The 18,888-nt window shown below is 49.7% G+C and overlaps 1 protein-coding gene across 6 annotated transcripts in view; it reads right to left on the bottom strand.

The window, feature by feature from the left end:
* Positions 1 to 1,102: 1,102 nt before the first annotated feature.
* Positions 1,103 to 18,888, bottom strand: part of ASCC1 (activating signal cointegrator 1 complex subunit 1) — a 40,662-nt gene continuing 22,876 nt past the window's right edge. For 5 of the 6 annotated variants that reach the window (XM_075025403.1, XM_075025406.1, XM_075025402.1 and 2 more), the window contains one exon: positions 3,092 to 3,895. In XM_075025403.1, the coding sequence (XP_074881504.1) occupies positions 3,779 to 3,895 (117 nt within the window). In that variant the 3' untranslated portion in view covers positions 3,092 to 3,778. Of the gene's footprint in view, positions 1,265 to 3,091; positions 3,896 to 18,888 lie in introns of those variants that run through there. The other variant, XM_075025407.1, reaches the window with a different exon arrangement.

Below are 18,888 nucleotides of genomic sequence, written 5' to 3' on the forward strand. Positions count from 1 at the left end.
GGCACGGCACGGCGCGGCACGGCGCGGCGCGGCACGGCACGGCACGGCGCGGCACGGCACGGCACGGCGCGGCCGCAGCCCCGGTCCCTCCCCTGTCCCCACCCTGCAGCCCCGGTCCCGACCACCTCCCCGTCCCGCTTCCCCTGCCCCTGCCACACCCCCATCCCGCATCCTTGGTCCCTACCAGGTCCCCATCCCGCATCCCTGGTCCCTACCACGTCCCCATGCTGCATCCCTGCCACACCCCCATCCTGCATCCCTTATCCCGCATCCCTGGTCCCTACCAGGTCCCCATCCTGCATCCCTGGTCCCTACCAGGTCCCCGTCCTGCATCCCTTATCCCACATCCTTGGTCCCTACCAGGTCCCTATCCTGCATCCCTGGTCCCTACCACGTCCCCATGCTGCATCCCTGCCACACCCCCATCCTGCATCCCTTATCCCACATCTCCGGTCCCTACCACGTCCCCATCCTGCATCCCTGGTCCCTACCACGTCCCCATGTTGCATCCCTGCCACACCCCCATCCTGCATCCCTTATCCTGTATCCCCGGTCCCTACCAGGTCCCCATCCTGCATCCCTGCCACACCCCCATCCTGCATCCCCTATCCCTGGTCCCTACCACATCCCCATACCGCACCAGCCCTGTCCCTGCCATGTCCCCATCCTGCAGCCCGTGACCCTGCCACGCTTCCCTCCCACCTCCTCCATCTCCACCAAAACTCTATCCTACATCCCTATCCCCCCATCTTCCAAACCGTCACCTCCAGACATCGCCATCCCCTTAGGTTTGGCAAGGAAGGACAGTGACAACTCACCCCGGCTGCACCTGCGAAGGAGCAGTGCGGGCACGGGGCTCCGTGTCCCCACTGCTCCTTCGCAGCTGCAGCCAGGGAGCTCCCAGCACACACACGTGGCTTTTCTTCTCCCTGCGAGGATTTCAGGGTGGAGAGAAAACACAGGGCTGCATTTCCTTACGGGAAAACCAGCAGCTACGGCCCACGGCAGGTGCACGCACCATCTCTGAAGCAGCGACGCTGACCCTAAGCGAGGCTGCTGCGGTTGGAAATACATCTTCCAGGCACTGCGTTTAAGAAAACAGAGTTGGGTTTCAACTTCACAGTTAACGATGAGCCGCATTCATGACCTGGGCTCTAGTGAGGCTTGCTACTGAGCAAAACAATGGCATAAAACAACTTTCTTCTTCCTCTGTGCAATAAGGACACGGTGATCTGCAAGTGTGGTGGCCAGCCTCCAGCGCAACCTGGATGGGGGAAAGAAGCAGAGCTGCAGATTTCAGTTTTAACAAGTTTTAGGCAAATTCTAAAGTATTAGGTTGTATCTTGCAAATCCGTAACACTGCCAGGTTTAACAGGGTTTCCATTCATCAGTGCAGGACCATGCATAAAACAGTTTTATTGTGCTCAGCATGAAACTGTTCTAATTATATCTATGAATAATGATAGAAAAGGGAAAACCCTTGGTAAATCCATCACGGTACATTTTCTTCTGGCCCTGATCCCCCCGGAAAAGCAGTAGGCGTGTTTTATTTACGTGAGTAGCTCCCTTGCGTAAGGGTAAGGGGATGTAACACCCAATTCTGCCCCTCTCGTCTGTAGAATAAGCGCTACCGGCAAAGCAGAGCTGCCACTCCACCAGACTCACGTGTGTGCTTAACATTATACAAAGGGATCAAGCGAGGTGTAAATTTAAGTACACACACAACGGCTTGCTGGATCACAGCCTAACCTATGACTCCGCAGATGAGAGGAACAGACCAGATCCCTTAATTCTGCCTGGGGACGGAGGTGTGAAACGAATTTAGCCGTGCCAGGCTAGAGCAGCGGGATAAGCCGCTTACTGCCGAAATTCAACCAACTTCCAAACGGTCACAGAAATAATAGTCATTAAAACATGTCTACACTAGTGGGAAGAGGAGGCGTATCCTCAGATCGGCCCTTCTTTGTAGAAAAGCCGTGTTTGCCTCCACGCCGAGGGGCTGTTTGCAAGGTCAAAGCTAGTCCCACGTTAGGGAGGTGATGTTTAAGCTGATGTTTAAGGCTCAGTCCCAAAGCCAGCTGCGCTACGAGGCCACAGCAGTGAAGAACTCAAAATTGCCAGTATTGGGTGACAATGGAGGAAAGCAGGTGTGATAGAAATGCCACCAATGCCCCGTTAAGCAAAACTCGAGCGCAAACAGCACCCCCCATGTCCTGTAGCGCTCAGCTTCTTGGTGCGAGTTGTCAAAACCCCAGCAGGCAGAAGCTTTCCAAGGTGCATCCCCTTTTGAGCTGTGTGAGCAGCTCCCAGGTCTGTTCTTTGGGCAGCTGATGAGATTTGCCAAGCACCTCTTCAAGCAGGCAGAAAGATGACAGCAACCGGTGTTAAGTGCTCTCAGCACCTCCCTGCATCGGGCGGCTAGTGAGCGTGCCGGTGCTTTGCTTGCTGAGCAAACAGTTTCGAAGGCAGCCCTTCCTCCTCTGTTTAGAGACCACAAAAGCATTTGGCTGCAAGGAAAAGCAGAGACAAAAAGCCCAACGGTTGTAACTGGGGACAAGCACGGACTCCAGGGTAAAGGGCAACCGGCAAAACCACAGATGATTTGATTCCCTGGCAAGAAAGCCTGAAAGCAGAGATAGGCAATTTGGTCTTGGAAACACAACCAGCAACGCATTTTGGGGGAAAAAGAAAAGCCACCCCGAATCCTGACTGCCTCCCACCGCCGTTTGCGCATGCAGTCAGAGCACGGCCACACAGCCGGCTCACTTCAGGAGGGAGGAAAAGGGATGAAAACCTCTTAAAAAAAATGATTACTAGTATGAGCAGGTGCTGCTGGAGCAGCCCCGTCCCTAGCTAACGCACTCTCCACCTCGATGACAGCACGATTCCACGTTCATGGCAGCAACTAGGAACGGGCAGCAGCAGCCGCCGTCAGGTCGTTGCAAAACAACTAAACACCAGCATCCTCCATTTTTCAAAGGGTTCATCCTCGGGTGAGTTGAAAGCCTGTGTCGCTATTCTTACCAAACGCGGAGATTTACAAGAAAGACAGTTGTCTTCAGATCTCTGAAGGATTCACAATGGTATCAAAGAGTTTTGCACTTCTTTTAATGGAGAAAACACCTACAAGGCATATGTTTTTTGACACGCTCCAAAACGGTCACTGGAAAAAGCTCTTACCATAAATGCTTTCTTATTAACGTAGTTGCATGCTGGAAGTTTAATTACAGAAACTATCAATGCAACAGGAGATAAACACTTTGCTTTTGAAGGGAATTAATTTATTTGGAGATCTACATCACACAGGCACACTGCTGGAGATCCAAGCAAAGCCTGACCTCAATATCGTTAAATCATGCTCTGGGGAGCTCTCTTGGATTTTAAATACTTATTTTAAGACAAACTTCCTTCTTCTGAAATAAAGCCACGCTTAAACATCAGCGATGCCCCAAAAGCCACCTGCACCAGTTTTTCTAGTTGTTTTCTTGGAAAACAAACAGGCAACAGACATCAGACAGGCAACTTTGTGACATTTAGGTTACCAACGGGGAAAGGAAGCAGAAGGACCCCGGTTCTGCCAGAAGACAATACGTGTAGGAAAAGCTGCAGGGAAATGCCACGGTTCCCGGCTGCAATGTGCTTTCGAGGAGTCACGAGGCATCCCTGCTTGGAATTCCCAGGTTCCCATCCAAAATTCGTGTTTTATAAAAACATTTGACCAATGAGTCGCGTCCCTCTGCGCACAGAGCGGACCTGCTGCGGCAGCCGTGTTGCCGCTTCAGGAGAAAGTCAGCTGCCCAGACGTCGCGTAGTAGCCAGAGGCATCCGAGGAGAACCTCTGGGAAAGACGCACCGAGTCCAGCTGCACCTCTCCGAAGTAGAAGTTCTCGAAGAGCTGAAAGAAAGGAGAAAAACCATTTGATGGGCACCTAGAGAAATGCAGCCTTCAGCTGGTCCATGGATCTCTCGCAAGAGCAGGCCCTGCAAAGAGCCTCTACTCATAGACTTGTTTCGCCTTTAATGAAACTATTCTTTAAATTATTTTTCCCCCTAGTGACCACACTTAGCCTTTAAAGCAAACAGGGTATAGAATGAACACCTCTTTTTATGTATAGCAGCAGTTGCCCAAACCTTCCTTACTCTGCTTTCTGACTGTGTCTCATTTAGGGAGCTTGGGGAGTCTATTCACCGCCCCGAAGGCCACCACCCCGGGGTGGCTCTTGAGGTTGCAGGCTCCGCAGGAGCGAGGATTGAGGCCAGGACGTTTTTACCAATCCAGGCCACAGGACGTAGGATTTAACAGTTACAGCTCAGTCCTAATTCAAACTAGCAGGCTAGAGGCGCAAGGCTCTTCATCCCAGCACTGACCCCGCTTTGTTCAACAAATCCTTCTTTGTTCGGCAAAGACTTGAGTGCAAATTAATGAAAGCAAGCCAACTCTGGGACCCTGAGGGTGTGTCTCTGCTGATTAATCCAGTCTATGAAGCAGACCAAAAAAATGACATCAGAATTTCTTACAGGGAAGTTCAGCAATATTGCTGGAAAGGCATCGTGTCCAAGCGTAAAGTGCTCCTCCTGTTCCATTATGACGCAGGAAATTGCTCTACCTGGAAACATCAATTGTGCCTTCGGAAAAGCTTTTCAGCGGAGATGCTAATTTCAAAACTCTGCTTAACGGGAGCGCTGTGAGTCACCGGGGGCCTGAGCAGTGACATCTCCCCACCACAGAGATCTCCGAAACGTCCATTCCATCTGTCTCCTATTGAATTTTTTGCACACCCCTTCCTCCCATTACAGAAGGCACAAATGCTAACGGCCAGCATAAGCTGATGCATTAATTACAACACATCCTCCTAGAGCCAATGGTGCATCAATTCCTCCATACAGCCAATGATCGAAACCCCAAATACCTAGTTAGCATCTGAAAGGCTGCACTTTGCCTCCTCCAAAAAGGCATTTGGCTCTGCCTGGCACTGATCTGGGCACAACTGCTCTTTTGTTGGTTCTCCCAAGGGCATTCTACTCTGCAAATACCCCTTTTTCACAAGGTGACCAAGCTAGGTTTCTTTCAGCACGATTCCTGGTTTTGCTGTCACTCCTCCACAAAGGAAAAATGCCTTAGGGAAAGCGATTCCCTGTCCATCTTCAGGGCACAGCAAGCAAGGCTTCGTCCAGGGAGCACCACCGAGGTACATGGGCCACAGACCAGATGCCAGGCACCAGGACGAAGCCAGCCCCTGCTCCAGACTGCCAGCTCATCCGGACAACTCTCCACTCAGGATTTGGCCGAGGCCAGCAATTCCTCATCAACACACGACAGTCAGACCGGCATCTCTGAAGAGAAGGGGTATTTATGCGTGCCGAGCCAGCTCTCAGCGATTGCTAAGCCCCCGCTTCAGTTTGAAACGGCTGCAGCTGCAGTCAGACGTGCTGCAGAGTGCTTGCCGCCAGCAGCCCACCTGCCAGGGACCACCTCCTCCTCCCCGGACCTGCCTGCGTGGCAGCACCAGCAGTTGACCCCCCCCCCAAGCTGCTCCTGCAAAAAACATCTGGGTTAGCACAAACGCCGCGAACAACTGGGTTTCTCTGCGCCGGAACATTTAGTCACAGCATGCCTGCCTAGGAAAGGCGGTGGGCAGCCTCCGGCTCACCTGCACCTCATCCTGCCTTTGGGGTGACGCTTGTCCCTTAAGACCCCGGCACAAGGACTTACTTGGCACAGGGCCTGAAGTAGTTCGCCGCTAATCGCTCAAACTCATATAAAGCCACAACTTGCTGTCCGTTCGTCCGCGTGTGTACTCGGCAGGAGCCAGGCGCCCCGCCACGGGGGTCACGCAGGTCCCCGTCCCAGCAAGAGGCCCCGCCGCAACAGCCTGGCTTCAAGGGACACTCTGTGTGTGGGGCTCCATGCAGCTGCTGCCCTAAAGTGAGGCACCCTGTTGAAAAGTAGTTGTGCTAAGGGAGCGTCTCAAACAGGGAGAGGCGGAAAAGAGAGACAAGAAATGACTACAGCCATATAAACTCCATTTTATATAATTAAAGATTTATACAATTAAAGATTAATTATGTTCCCAAAAGCCTGCGTAGTTCATGTTAGAGGACTTAGGATAAAATGTCTCATTAATAAGTGATGGTAGTAAAAAGGGGTTGGTCTCCTTTCTCTTTCTGTTTTGGCTGATCTGAGAAGGAAGAATGATTTCCAGCTCTCCAGGGCTTGCTGCAGTGCTTGCCGCCAGCTTGCCCACTCACCCCAAACCTTAACACCCATCTCTGTCAAAATGGTTGTTCATATCAACACTCCTTTCCTTCCAAGAGCATTCTCCACCCAGGAAAAATGGAAATAATTTCTCTCCATTCCTAACGGAGGGAGCAGTAGGTGCATTGGTAAGCAAGGAGATACTAGGATTTGTAAAGTATTTTTTTAAAAGAGAAGGCGGATGAGATGCTTTATTTCTGTAGAATAAAGTCTTTGCAAACATGAAGAAAACAAATGAAATGCTGGGATGCGCTGGTCCCATCAGCAGCCCTGGAAGTCAAACCTTTACACAAAACAGCCAAAGGAAAAGTCTTTCAAATACTTGTTTATATTATCTCTGCACACCACAACCCGTTTTTGGTTTTGGTTTGTTTTTTTGTTTGGTTTTGGTTTTTTTTTTGTTTTTTTTTTTTTTACAAAATACATGTACTTGAAAGCAAAAATGAGTTATTGAGACAAACTCTCCCCCCCAGCCCCTCTTGCCTCGCACAGCCTCAGGCACATCGGACCAGAAAGACAATCAGGAAGTCCCAGAAGACACTGCCCAGGTCAAGGACCCTCCATTTGTACACTGCTAAAAGTGAAGCAAACCCTTTGTACCAAAGCACTTTGTATTCCCTTGGCTTTTTTTAAGACCTACCACCTCTCGTGTGTCCGAGCGTGCGCATGTTTCCCAGGGAGAACGCTGCTAGAACTATTGATTTTTGGTAATGTAGCTGTACTTTCTGAGAGTAAACATGCTACAAGATTTAGAGGACAACCACAGACATTTTTTTCTGCTCTCGTTTCAAGCTGGCTTCTCACCGATGCTTCTTTGCTCCCTGCGGCTTCCCACGACAGAAGCCACTGGACGCCAGGCGTGGGGATCACAGCCGAGCCACTGTACAGTCGAGATCTGCCTCCGGCAGTGCGGAGGAAGGCCCCTCAAACATCATCCTCCGAGACCCCCAAAACACCAGGAGCTGGCTTCCCGTCATGAAAGCATCCTGCGCTCGGGTCCCGGGGGGCTCAGGAAGAGATTGCAGAAGGCCAAGCCTCTCCTTTTGACTTTCACTTCTATTTATCTTGGGGAGAAGCCAAGCAGAGCCGAGAAAGATATTTATATCTCCCCCCTCTCCCCAGCCACCACGGAAACGCTCCGGTTTTGGAGGAGGCCAGTAGCACAGCTGATGAAACGCCTCCTATAAAAGCATTTTACCCTCTTTTATTCTGGGCCAGGAAAGAAGATACCTGGAGGTTGTTACGCTTCATATGCAAATGCCGATAACCCTAAGACTTGCCTAGTCCCCCTCCTGTCCCTTCCCCTGGGTGCCAAGGGCCCACCTTTCCCCAAAAAGGCTGCAGGGAGCACGGATCAGGAGCAGCTAGGAGGGAGGCGGGGGGAGGAAAAACGCAATCACCCGCGCACGGTTACCGAAAGCCATGTCATTTGATTGGAGAGGGACACAAGGCTCAGCAAAAGCACAGTAATTCTATAAATCCGAACACACTGAAGGATTTACATCCTCACTGCCTAAAGAATAAATAAGAGGTTGGGGGTTGGGATTTTTTTTTTTTTAAATATTATAAATGAAAATCAACCTGATGGAGGTAAAGGTCAGCTTACGAAGTCAACACCACGCATGCCGTGCAAGCTACTAACTCCCATCAAGGGAATAGCACTTAACAGACTAAGTGCCCTCTGTCTTCCTGCTGCCTTCCCAAATTAAATTAAAACCGAATGAGGAAAGAGCATTGTTAACTTTTAACCCCAGACCCAGCACCTCTCAGCAAACGTGTCAGAGATGTGCCCTATCTTTCACAGCCACAGACTCAGAAACCACTCAGCGAGGATGCCTAGAAGGACAGGGCATCTCCCAGAGGGAAGAAGCGGGTGCCTAGAGAGCGGCACAGCATCCTCCTGGGAGCAGCATCCCAGGACCTGCAGGGGATGGCGGGGACTGCAGCTGTGCCACCTTCCCCAAAAGCCATAAGCCCCCAAGAGAGGGAGCATACTGATCCATGGATAACCTATATTTCACATCAGCCTGCAAACTACTGTAAGGCCACGTGTGCCACCACTCCTCCTTCTTCCTCTCCCTTCTGGGGGGCTGGGTCCAAGGACACAACCGCACAGGTAACGATGAAAGGCAGGCAGCCCCGCGGTAGCTCCCAGAAAGCAAGCTTTTCTCCATTTCTCCCCCAAAGTAATTTATTCTGAGCCAGGAAGAGCCAGCAGCATGCCTGTCATTTCTAACACCCCAATTTCTCTCATTTAAGACAATTCCATTCAGACGTTGGAAACCCTTCTTCCTCCAAGGTCCGTTCCCCTCTATTACCCACAAATTACAAAGCAGGGCTCCCTTGGGGTGCGACAATCATTTTCTAAAGGAAGACAGAGGCTGAAGACTTGTTTGGGGAGAGAAAGAATCACACATCAAACGGCTTGCTCCTTGCAAACCTGAGCCAAAAATGCTAGTACAAACTTCAGCCCCCAAACCACAACAACTTCCTTATCAAAGGCAGAGCAATAGATCAAAACCAGGATGCCTCTTTTCCGCATTTTTTTCCCCCTTTTGCCTAAGCCTGTAAAGTAGGTTTTACCGAAGCACTGTAGAAACAAATGCAAAGGAGGACGATTCCTCGATGAAGCAGTTAAAACGTGTGTCTAAATGATGCTGTGTTCCTGAGCGTGGGCATTTGTCAAGCAGGCATCCTCGGGGGCTCGCTTCCCACAGACAACCCTCCCAGAATGAGACAGCACCTTTGTGTTCAAACCTGGAAACAACAGTAATAAATCAGGGCGCTAATCCACATAAGGACAGCAGCAACGCGTTTCAGCTTCGGTTATGAAGAGCGGAGACGCCAACACAAACTGGTGCTTTTAAATCACCTGTCATGGGCTCAACAAGCATGAGAAATATTAATGGATTCGCCTGGAGAGGCACCGGGCAGCGGGAGGACAAAATAAGTCCAGACAAGGGAAGGGAGTAAGAGGTATTTAAAACTTCCTTCACGTAATCTCTGGCTTGCACTCATGCTGCCTGGCCTGGATTTTGCTGCTACCATCAGGATTATTGATCAGTTTTTAAAGCCTTACGTCGTCTACCGTAGTTCAGCCAAAAAGGACCCATCCTGAATTAATAAAAAGTCCAAGCAGCTCTGCTGAGAGCCTTGGTGCTCAGAAATGCTGGGGGAACAACAATTCACTGTAATGCCTTGCAATTAAAAACTACCACCAAAGAGCAGCATTATCACAGGATAAAATGCATACACACACACACACATAACCCCCTAGTCTGCAGGGAGCTCGCTTTGTTGTGAACTCCAGCCACAGAAAGCAGTGCCTTAGGGTAGGGGTATTATAGATTAACAGTACAAAACTGTCCCCGGTGAATCAGCGCTGTGGGCGAGCAGAGGCATGTAATGTCATTAGCCTGTGACCAATCAGCCTAAGAAACCCGGCTGCCCTCGGCAGGGAGCTGAGGGGGGGGGTCCTGTTTTCCGTATCTGGAACAAACACAGCAATTAGCAACTTCTGAGATGCAAGGAGGAAGAGGCTCACAGCTCCGGGAACCTACAGCTGCGGATGAGCTCACACCATCATTCCTGCTGTGCAGTCCACGCTGAGGACGGGACACCAGCAATCCCTTCTCCTCTGTTTTGCCCGGGTTGAAAGCGTTCATCCAAAGGATCTTTTCCAGGAAGGCAAGTGAACAGGCTGAAAGCCACTCTCCTCTGCCTCCATGGAAGAACATGGGCAGGAGGATCGCTTTTGACAGGTAACCCAGCGCTGTGGCCACGCAAGATCACGCTGGCAATCAGTAGCAGACAGCAGTGCGGAGAGAGCTCAAACCAGGAGATTAAACTCAAGCTTCAGAGGAGCCACAGGCTTTACAGCTTCATCTGCTCTGCACACAGTGACAATAGTCACCAGCTCGCCTGGCAGCAGCCACTACCCCCTGTGTGTCCTGATTGGGAGCAGCGGTGAATGAAGGAACAAACTCGGAAAGCCGGGAGGGACGGGCGGTTGCTTTCCATGAGAAATCAGCATGCTACAGTGCTGTTATCCCCTTCGGGGAAGGAAAGCAGCAAACAAAATCCCAGGCACCCGCTGACAAGCATGGAAGAAAAATTAAGTGGCATTTCTGAAGAGGTGCCTCAACATGGAGCAATGAAAGCTGTTTGTTTTCAGATTCTCCGCACTCTACCCTGGATATTCCCGGCGGTACTCACAGCAGAGCATGACCCCAACACCCCAAACCCTTCAAGCATCATCTTACACTAAAAGGGATGAGAGGGGCTCAAACAGAATCAGACCACGGGCTGTGACTTGCCCAAATAAACATCAGGCTATTTTTCCATCTCATAAGGGATATTACATTTGAATTAACACTTGTATAATGCATCCGTAGCTTGGGATGGAAAACACTACAGAAGAGCAGAGAACAATCACTCTTCCAAATCACCTGGCTAAAGCACAACTGCGGTACCCATGCCAGCTACAGCAGGGAAGGCGCCGACTCTTCAGCAAACTGCTGTGTTACAGAGCTGATACCAGCATTAAGCAAAAAGGACCGACAGAGGAAAAGTTACTGATGGCAAGAAACACGGATGGATTAAAAATTAAAAAGATTTAGAAATGTGAAAGTAAGACTCAGAAACACTGATGGACTCTAAGAAGAGTCTATGGAACTCCAGCAAATGCTGTCCATCAGATCTTTTCTGATTAACCTCCTCTGCTGCACAAACCACAGCCTCTTATCCTGCTTTTGGGATCCCACCTACCCGCTTAACGTGCCTCACTCATGCGACCTCCCATGGAGACCTGTCGGGGCCTCTCAGGTCTGAGCAGCACCTCTGTCACTCCTTGGCAGGCTGACTCATGAACACAGTTCAGTAATGAAAAGCTGTTGGTAGAAGAAGGACCTCAAGGGCCAGCCTGCCTGTGGCCCATTTCGCCTTTGCAGATTTATGCTACCAACATGTCCCTGTTGACCACCCCAATGGTCTACAGAAGGCTGTTACCTCCACAGCACGAAATGGCAGAAGCTGTCCCAGTTCCCAGGCTGCAGTATGTGCTCGAAGAGCTCCTTCTTCCTTGTCCTGAGAAATGCACCAAAACCCTTTCCATTTGCGACCTAAACTCCCCCAAACTATGACAGACAAACTCCAAACCAAAGCCCCTGGTGGCTCCCAGAAGATGAGACTCAACCAGGCAATGCATCAAGATCTGGGGAGTTTGTCCAGTTAATAGATTTTTTTTCTTCTATTTTCAACTTTCAAAATATGTTTTCTGAAACAGTTTGGTGCCAAAAAAGAAATATTTGATTCCTGTATTATTCACTGTGGACACCACTCTGCCAATGATTATCTGTCAGAGGTTTAATTGTGCTTGGAAGCTTGCCAGCAGTAATGCATGAGAAGTGCAGGAAAAGCAGGTAGACAGGCACTCATCCAGAGAAGCGGCTCTTCCCGGTGTTCCCCACCTCCTCTCTAAATTAGCAGCTGCTTCCTTTTCATGGCTTTTTAAAGGACCACTGGCCAGGCATCCAACGGTTTCCATTACTGCACAGGCATTACGGGATTAAGACGTTGTGCAGAGTCGCAAGGCAAGGGTGGAAGAGAGGGCTAGGAAGGACAGAGAAGGTGGTTGTCATCTGGGCCGTCACCACGAGCACGCTGCCTGTGCCAAGGCCTCCAAGCATCAGCCACAAAGCTCGGCGGGCGTACGCAGATCGATTGTTTGTTTTGTTCTCCAAGTGCGCAGCTGGCTCTGGAGTGTCTCTCCATCACCAATATAGCATCGAGTCCTTCCACCCAGATAATGCGAGGAACGGCCCTTCCCCTCTCGTTTTCTTTCAACCTCTGGCAAATTTTAAAAGGTGGCAGCAGAGGCCCTTTCACCTCATTCCCCTTAGGAAGAATAAAGCATGTAGACTTCAGGAGAGAGAAAATCTGGTCATAAAAGTCCCAGCGGCCTATCTTTTGGGAGCACAGCTGATCTCTATCATAAGCAAAGCACTAACTCCTTTATCGTTCGCATTCAGCTTGCTACTTCTCAAGTCATTGATATCCATAAGCTTTGCCATGAACCACCAAGACCTGAAATTACAAACAAGTGAGCATCTTGGGTTAGCACAAGCCCAACACGGGATGTTAAGTCAGGCGTATCTCCTCCATGACACAGGAAAAGCCCTTCTGATTAAATCACCGGTGCCATCCCTCAGAAAGCAATAACAGTATAACAATCCCCATCTGGAAAAGTACCACCAGTGTACGAGCAAGAAGCATGTATGGAGTTCAAGGAGAAAGATCCTAGGTGTATATGATGGGAGGTTTCTTTTTTATATTTTTATTTTGCTGAGCCGAAGTAAATGCCACATAAATGCCAAGAAGCTTTTGGTACGTTCACAAATGCCACTTCATGGGTGTTTTGCATATATTTCACGTAGTAATAATAAAGCAACAAGCTGAAGAAAGGACCAAAAGAGGTCTTCGGCTCCACCATCCTCTCCTTCCCCAAGGCAGGAAGAGCTCATTGGTGGCAGATCCTGGACTAACGTCTCTGCTCCCTCAAAACAACTGGGATGCCCATTTTTCCAGCTCCCCTAGAGCAGCAAGTGCTTCACTATCCTTCCCGTGACAAAGATTTTCCTAACACCTAATCTCTCACTGCAATTTAAGCCCATTATTTATTGCCCTACCATCAGAGCACGGAGGACAGAGTATCCACTACTGGCAAAAGCTTTCACAGGCTTAAAGTTTTTTTCCTACCTGTTGTCCTCCTCCTTCCCTTTATTAGCCTCAAAACAACGCTATGTCTTTCAGACTCAGCTCATAGACGTTTTCTAGCCCTCCAATTATGTTATTGTTGCCTTCGGGGCTCTTTGCACCCCTCCATGGTGCCCAAAACTGGACAAATACTTCAGCTAGGGGCTGAGTGCTAAGTGTGGTCAAAGGTTTACTTTACAGACATTTGCCTCTTTCTTTTATTTCCACAGACGGACTCAGCTGGCTTGTGCTCTGGAGCAGTCCCCCATAACCCAAACCCCAGTTCGTGGGGCTGGTATGGAGGCAGTTCTCCATCCCGCACCGATGCCACCACTCCCTTCTGCACCTGCCTTCGTTCACAGCAGTCCATTTGTTTCTGCCCGATTTCTCAAGATCATTTGGAGCTCTGTTCCCCCCTACTAATGTGTGCAATTTTCCTGCCTCTCCCCAGCTGCGTTTCATCTGCAGACCTAAGAGGAGCGTGCTTCACACCACCCATAACACCCTTCCGACCTCCGCAGGTGGGAAGGGTACAAGGTTTCCAGCTGAGCTCTGCGAGCATGGAAGCAGCCGATCCTTCTCCTCTGACTGCTGCCATGCGAAACCTCAGCTCTTCATAAAACTGGAGCAAAGCCACCTCAGCTGCCAGAGGGTGATGCAGCAGTGGGGAGGGTGACATTCAGCAATAGTCTAAATTAATCTGTCAGGCCTGTTTTTTTGCAAATAAAACTATTTTGGGGCCAGGTGCAGGCCTTTGTTCAGCTGAGATCCTCTCCCTCCAGGGTCCCCCTCCTTCACAAGCCAAATCTAGCGGTGCTCCTGCCACTGCCACGCTTTAGCTCAGGGTTTTGGGTCCGTTCCCCCCCGCCACAAATCCATGAAAATTCATGCGCTTGAGGAAATCAAACCCTAGTTGCTATGGTGAAAGGCGTTCTGCAAACTAAGAAACAAATACAAGTGGGACATTTGGAGGTTACCGGATTTTTGCACATCTTTCAGACAAGAATAAAAAAAACCTCCAGCACATTAAAGGCTCCGCTAACTTCCCAGACCCTGTTATGCCTCAAACGTGAGGGATTTACAGTACAACTTGTTTAAGGAAATTAATAATCAAGCACTGCATTTCTCCAAAGAAGCCTCATCCCCGTGGCTCCTAGCACTGCCTATTATAGCAAATGCAGCAACAGTTTTTAAGAGCTGGGCTTCAGCTTTGCTGCAGAGATACCAGGAGGCTTGGGACGCATCCGGGAATACTAGGACAAGGAGCTCCCATCAATGTGACCTACTCGCTATGCTCACCAAACCACCAAGAGGAGGAGCCCAGCTATGGAGCCAGTAGATTAATTCGGGCAGACCCGGGAAATTATCCAGCAGAAGGGTCACGGCACCTTTGGGATGAACTGCCTACTTTTACTAATCAATGTGTCGGGTTGGTTGTTGGGTTGGTTGGGTTTTTTTGCACTTAATGTGCTGGGTCCCTGTCTTCTATTAATGCGCCTCTGTAATTCAACCCCTGCCAGCTCCACTGAGAAAAACTGTCCTCTTAAGATCAAAGAAGTGATGCTGTCTTGGCTGGCTGGTGGCAGAACAGCGATCTCAGGGAAATGAGTAGGCAGTATGCCTGCTGGATGGGAGGCACAGGCACCCACAGCGTGATCTCCAAAGGCAGAGGCACCCAGAGCACCTCCAAAACGGCTGAGCTGCCAGGCTGGAGGGGACTGTGGCGGTGCAGGCAGCCCTGCCTGGAAGGGGCAAGAGGATTCAGAAACTTTATAACCCTCTCAGCAAATCCTCCCTCTTCCAGCACTCACAGTTCCTGCTAAAATTAGTCAGAGAGGCACTGAGCACCTCTGCAAAAAAAAAAAGAGGCTTCTCCCCTTTATGGTAAGGTCACCAAACGGATCTCTGTCACATGCGGGCAAGTTAGCACAAACCTTCTGCACTTCTTGCACTGCGTTCCCCTCAGTGCGGCATCTCAGCCTTCTCTCAATACCTCCAACGCCGCCTCGTCACTCTGCTCCAAGGCCCAAACGCTCCAGCAAAGATATTTTCCTCTATTGTCTAGTCTGGTTTTCCAAATGCCACATCAGATTCCTGTTTCACCGAATGCAAATAACGTGAATATGCCTTTTTTTCCCCCTGAAGAATATAATTTGTAGGAAAGTGTTTTCACGGCAACCCCAATTTAATCTCCTTTTTTTTCCCCAAGATCATACCAATGCTGATCTCCAGACTCATCTGCTCAACTGTCACATCCTCCCATCCCACTGTTGCTCTAATTGCTCACTGCTGAGCCCCCTCGATCATTTCAGTATCCCTCGATAATGGCTTGATCAGAACTGAAGGCAAAAATCCTCTCTTCTGCAAAGTGGCATTACAGCCTTTCATTTCTGCTTTTGATTCTTCCCTAAAACCGAGGCGAGGAAAGCACTGGCTTATTTCTGATACAGTGATGTTGCACCACAATCTCTTACTCTGTCTGTTCTCACCCCAGTGGATTTTTGTTTGGTATGTTTAACTCTAAATTTTCCAAGCGGCCACCTCCTGTTAGGTACTTGTTCCAGTTGCCAGTCCTACTTCAGATATATACCTATACCACCTCACTGAGGATAAGAAGATGTTCTTACCCTTTCTGAACACTGGGCAGTCTTGATCTCACCTAATGCGGGTTCTTTGGCCCTTTGATTTCACCTTAGCTTAAAAATATATCGGGAAAAGACTCCATCTCCTTAAATTGACTAACAAAAGTTACACAGAAAAGGCCCGAGTACCGATGGCTGCAGAATACCAGAAGCACTCCTCATCTGCAAGTCCAGTTGGTAATGGTGGCTCTACACAGGGGCAGATGTTAATTTGTTTAGCGCTTGGTGAGTTTGTGGTATTTTGAGGGGTTAGGGGGCTTATCCAGGACAAGATTTTTCTTTTTCACTGTAGCGCTCTCTGTGGCACTGCATCAGGTGTCTTAAACTGAACTACTGCATACCACAGCCACTGCACTATTCTTACCCAGCAAGACAGAAATGATAACAGAGAACACTACCAGATTTGCTTGCTATGATCGGCTCTCCAGTAGTCCTGGTACATCAGTCAGTAAATGTACTTTTCCTCTGCTCCAAGTGAAAGCACATACAGTCCCATAATTTAATACCCTGTATGCAGGCCTCAAAAGAGAAGGAGCCTCATCAAATTATGCCTTGTCTGACCTAGAAGCCCTCCCAAAGCAGTCCTGCAGCCTGGCCGCTCTGGTCCTGCTGCTGGACCAGGGCACAGCAGCATGTCACTGCCTTGACTGATCCAGTTCCCAGTCTCGAATCCCAGCTTAAAGTCTCCCCTAATGCTCTCAGACATAAGATGTGCAGCTTTCTGCTGTTGTACCTCAGTAGCTGTTCCCTCAATATTTAATCTTGTAAGCTGTTAATGCACAGATCTGTGCTAAGCGACGGGATTCATCTTATTCTGTGCTCAAAATTTGCTTCTCCCTTTTTTGAACGTGGCAAATGCCGCTCCTCAGACCTCAGGTCAAAAATCACTCAATTTTAACCCAGTGAGAGTCCAGGTGGGTTTCTTCCTGCTGCAAGCCTTGCTTTTCTTCAAAAGCATAATAGAAAATTTTGGTCAGGCGGTACCTTTGCATTTCTTCACATTTTTATTTATTCACCACAGCCTTCGTTTTTTCAGTAAGCGAAATAAATAAAAGCCCGGAGGCAGCCAAGCCTCGTCTCCGGAGATGCAGGCAGCTGCCCCAGCTGCCTCTGTGCCAGCGCTGTGCTGCTTGGCCAGCTGCGATGCAGGGCACGTAGCCACTGCCCGGGACACAGGAGGAGGCAAGGCAGAGGGGCTGCCAAACCAGCATCTCTCTGAGGCCCAGCTGCCTGCCTGGCCCGACCCTGCTCTCAAGGGGAAGGAGCTGTCGCTGTCTTTCAGCTGTGAATTGCTGCTCCCTCCCTCCACTCTCCAAAGAGACGAGTCACTTTGCTCCCAACCGGAGCAAGATTTTGGTACGCGACTCAGATGTTCTAAGGAGGCGATCAGCTAGCAGCTAGCCACCCTAGAAGAAATACATATTGCTCCATATGAAGTGGTGCATAAAGCATCCCCAGCTTCCTGGGACTAGATAAGCACAAAGCTAAAGCATCTAGCGCTTTTGTGGGAGACACAAATCCCTCAGCTGTTGGGTCACACGCTCCCTTGGGCTTTCAGTACCAGCTAGGCCAGGGAGCCTTTTTCATGGATATTCTTCAAGACAGAAGTAATTTAAACTCCTCAACGCAACTCATCCTACAGGATCTATTTTCTGAGCAGTGTGGGAAGGTACCGGCCTGCACAACCACTTATTAGCACAAATAGGAGTGTATGTTTAACTCTGTGGAACGGGTAGAACAAAGGATTATTAAATAAAATTCTGATTAGTTCGGCTGAAAGCAAAATACCAGCTGGAGCCTGGGGTAACGCAGGCATGCTATCAGCAAACGTGTGCTGCCAGCGCATCTGCACACACACACCACCTCTGACCACAGGGGACCTCGGACTGGAACAGCATAACCAAGGCATCTCCATCGTGCTCTGTGCTCTGACAGCTCAGGTCCTGCCCTCCGCTAGGCAAAGCCTTTGGCCCGACAGCACCGGTCGTAGCTGCACAACGGGAACGAGAATGACGAAACCCGAGTTTCCTGACTTGATGCCCTCCTACCAGTAGCCGTGCTTTTTCGGCTTTCCAAGTGGGAACACTGCCGCCCAGCACAACTATCGCAGAGTCCCACCACCTGGAAACGCACACAGGGCACATCGCTCTCCCTACAAGGGGATGGCGCCTGCAAGCCAGCCTGCCTAACTGCAGCCATATTCATTAACAGCCCGTCGTTTAGATCCTATTGCAAAAGTTAATGAAGCCACTTTGCGAGAGGGCAGCTTCCCTGAGCAGAAGATAAATAATGTATATAAAAGGGGGCTGGGAGGGAACTGGCGCATCCTTGCAAGGTCATGCTAGAATGCATCACTGGCTGGCTGAGGCTGGGCTCCTCTGGTTAGAAGCCTGGAGCTATTTATGACTCATGTAATTAATTAATGCCAACGGGCGTTCTGCTGCAGGCACGTGGGAGACCAAAGGGAAATACGAAGCGAGCAGGTTAGGAAATGTAGTGGAGGTGGGGGAGAAGGATGACATTTCTTGCGGCAAGACATGCTTTGAAGTAATTATAAACAGTCCAAACAGCCAGCAGCTCTTTTGGCTACATCAGTAGAAAATCAATTAGGAGCTTTAAAAATGCATCGGCTCATATTTCAGACAGCATCAAGAATAAGAAGTAGCCATCTGAGGTAGGGCAGTTGCATTTCTAAGTGCCACACACTACCAGACCCACAGATCCTCAGACCCCGCAGTGCGGTCCACAAACGGTGTGACCAGTAGAGGGAGTATCGTTAATGACTTCCCAATCGTCAATGTTTTTGGATGAGGAGCATTAAGGAAGACTGACGGTTTGATTTTATGCTTCTCTAAAGTCTGAGGACAAGTTTAACAGATGTAAGAGAAAGGAGCAAAGGGCAAAGTGAAGCGTGGGCGTGCGCCTTGAAAGCTGAGTCCCTGCAGGCGCTCAGGGCTCCCAACACATACCACCATTCCCTTCTGGAGCCTAGCTCCCAGACACCGGGAGCTAACCAAAACTCGCAGATCACATTAAGAAAGGGACCACGTCTGTGGCTTTCCTGCTTCAGTTTGCAATACTGCAGTCTCACACCGAACACTCAACATGTGGCGATGCTGAGTCATAACGCTGCGCTTGCACAGACCGTTTGAGGACAATGAGAGCTTAACCTAATTTTGTCCCTTTGTTTGTCCTCTGCACAGAGGAGATCAATCAGTTCCACTCCCTGCTTTCACA

The sequence above is a fragment of the Buteo buteo genome, chromosome 4 (assembly GCF_964188355.1).
Source record: "Buteo buteo chromosome 4, bButBut1.hap1.1, whole genome shotgun sequence".
In the NCBI taxonomy this organism is placed as follows: Eukaryota; Metazoa; Chordata; class Aves; order Accipitriformes; family Accipitridae; genus Buteo; species Buteo buteo.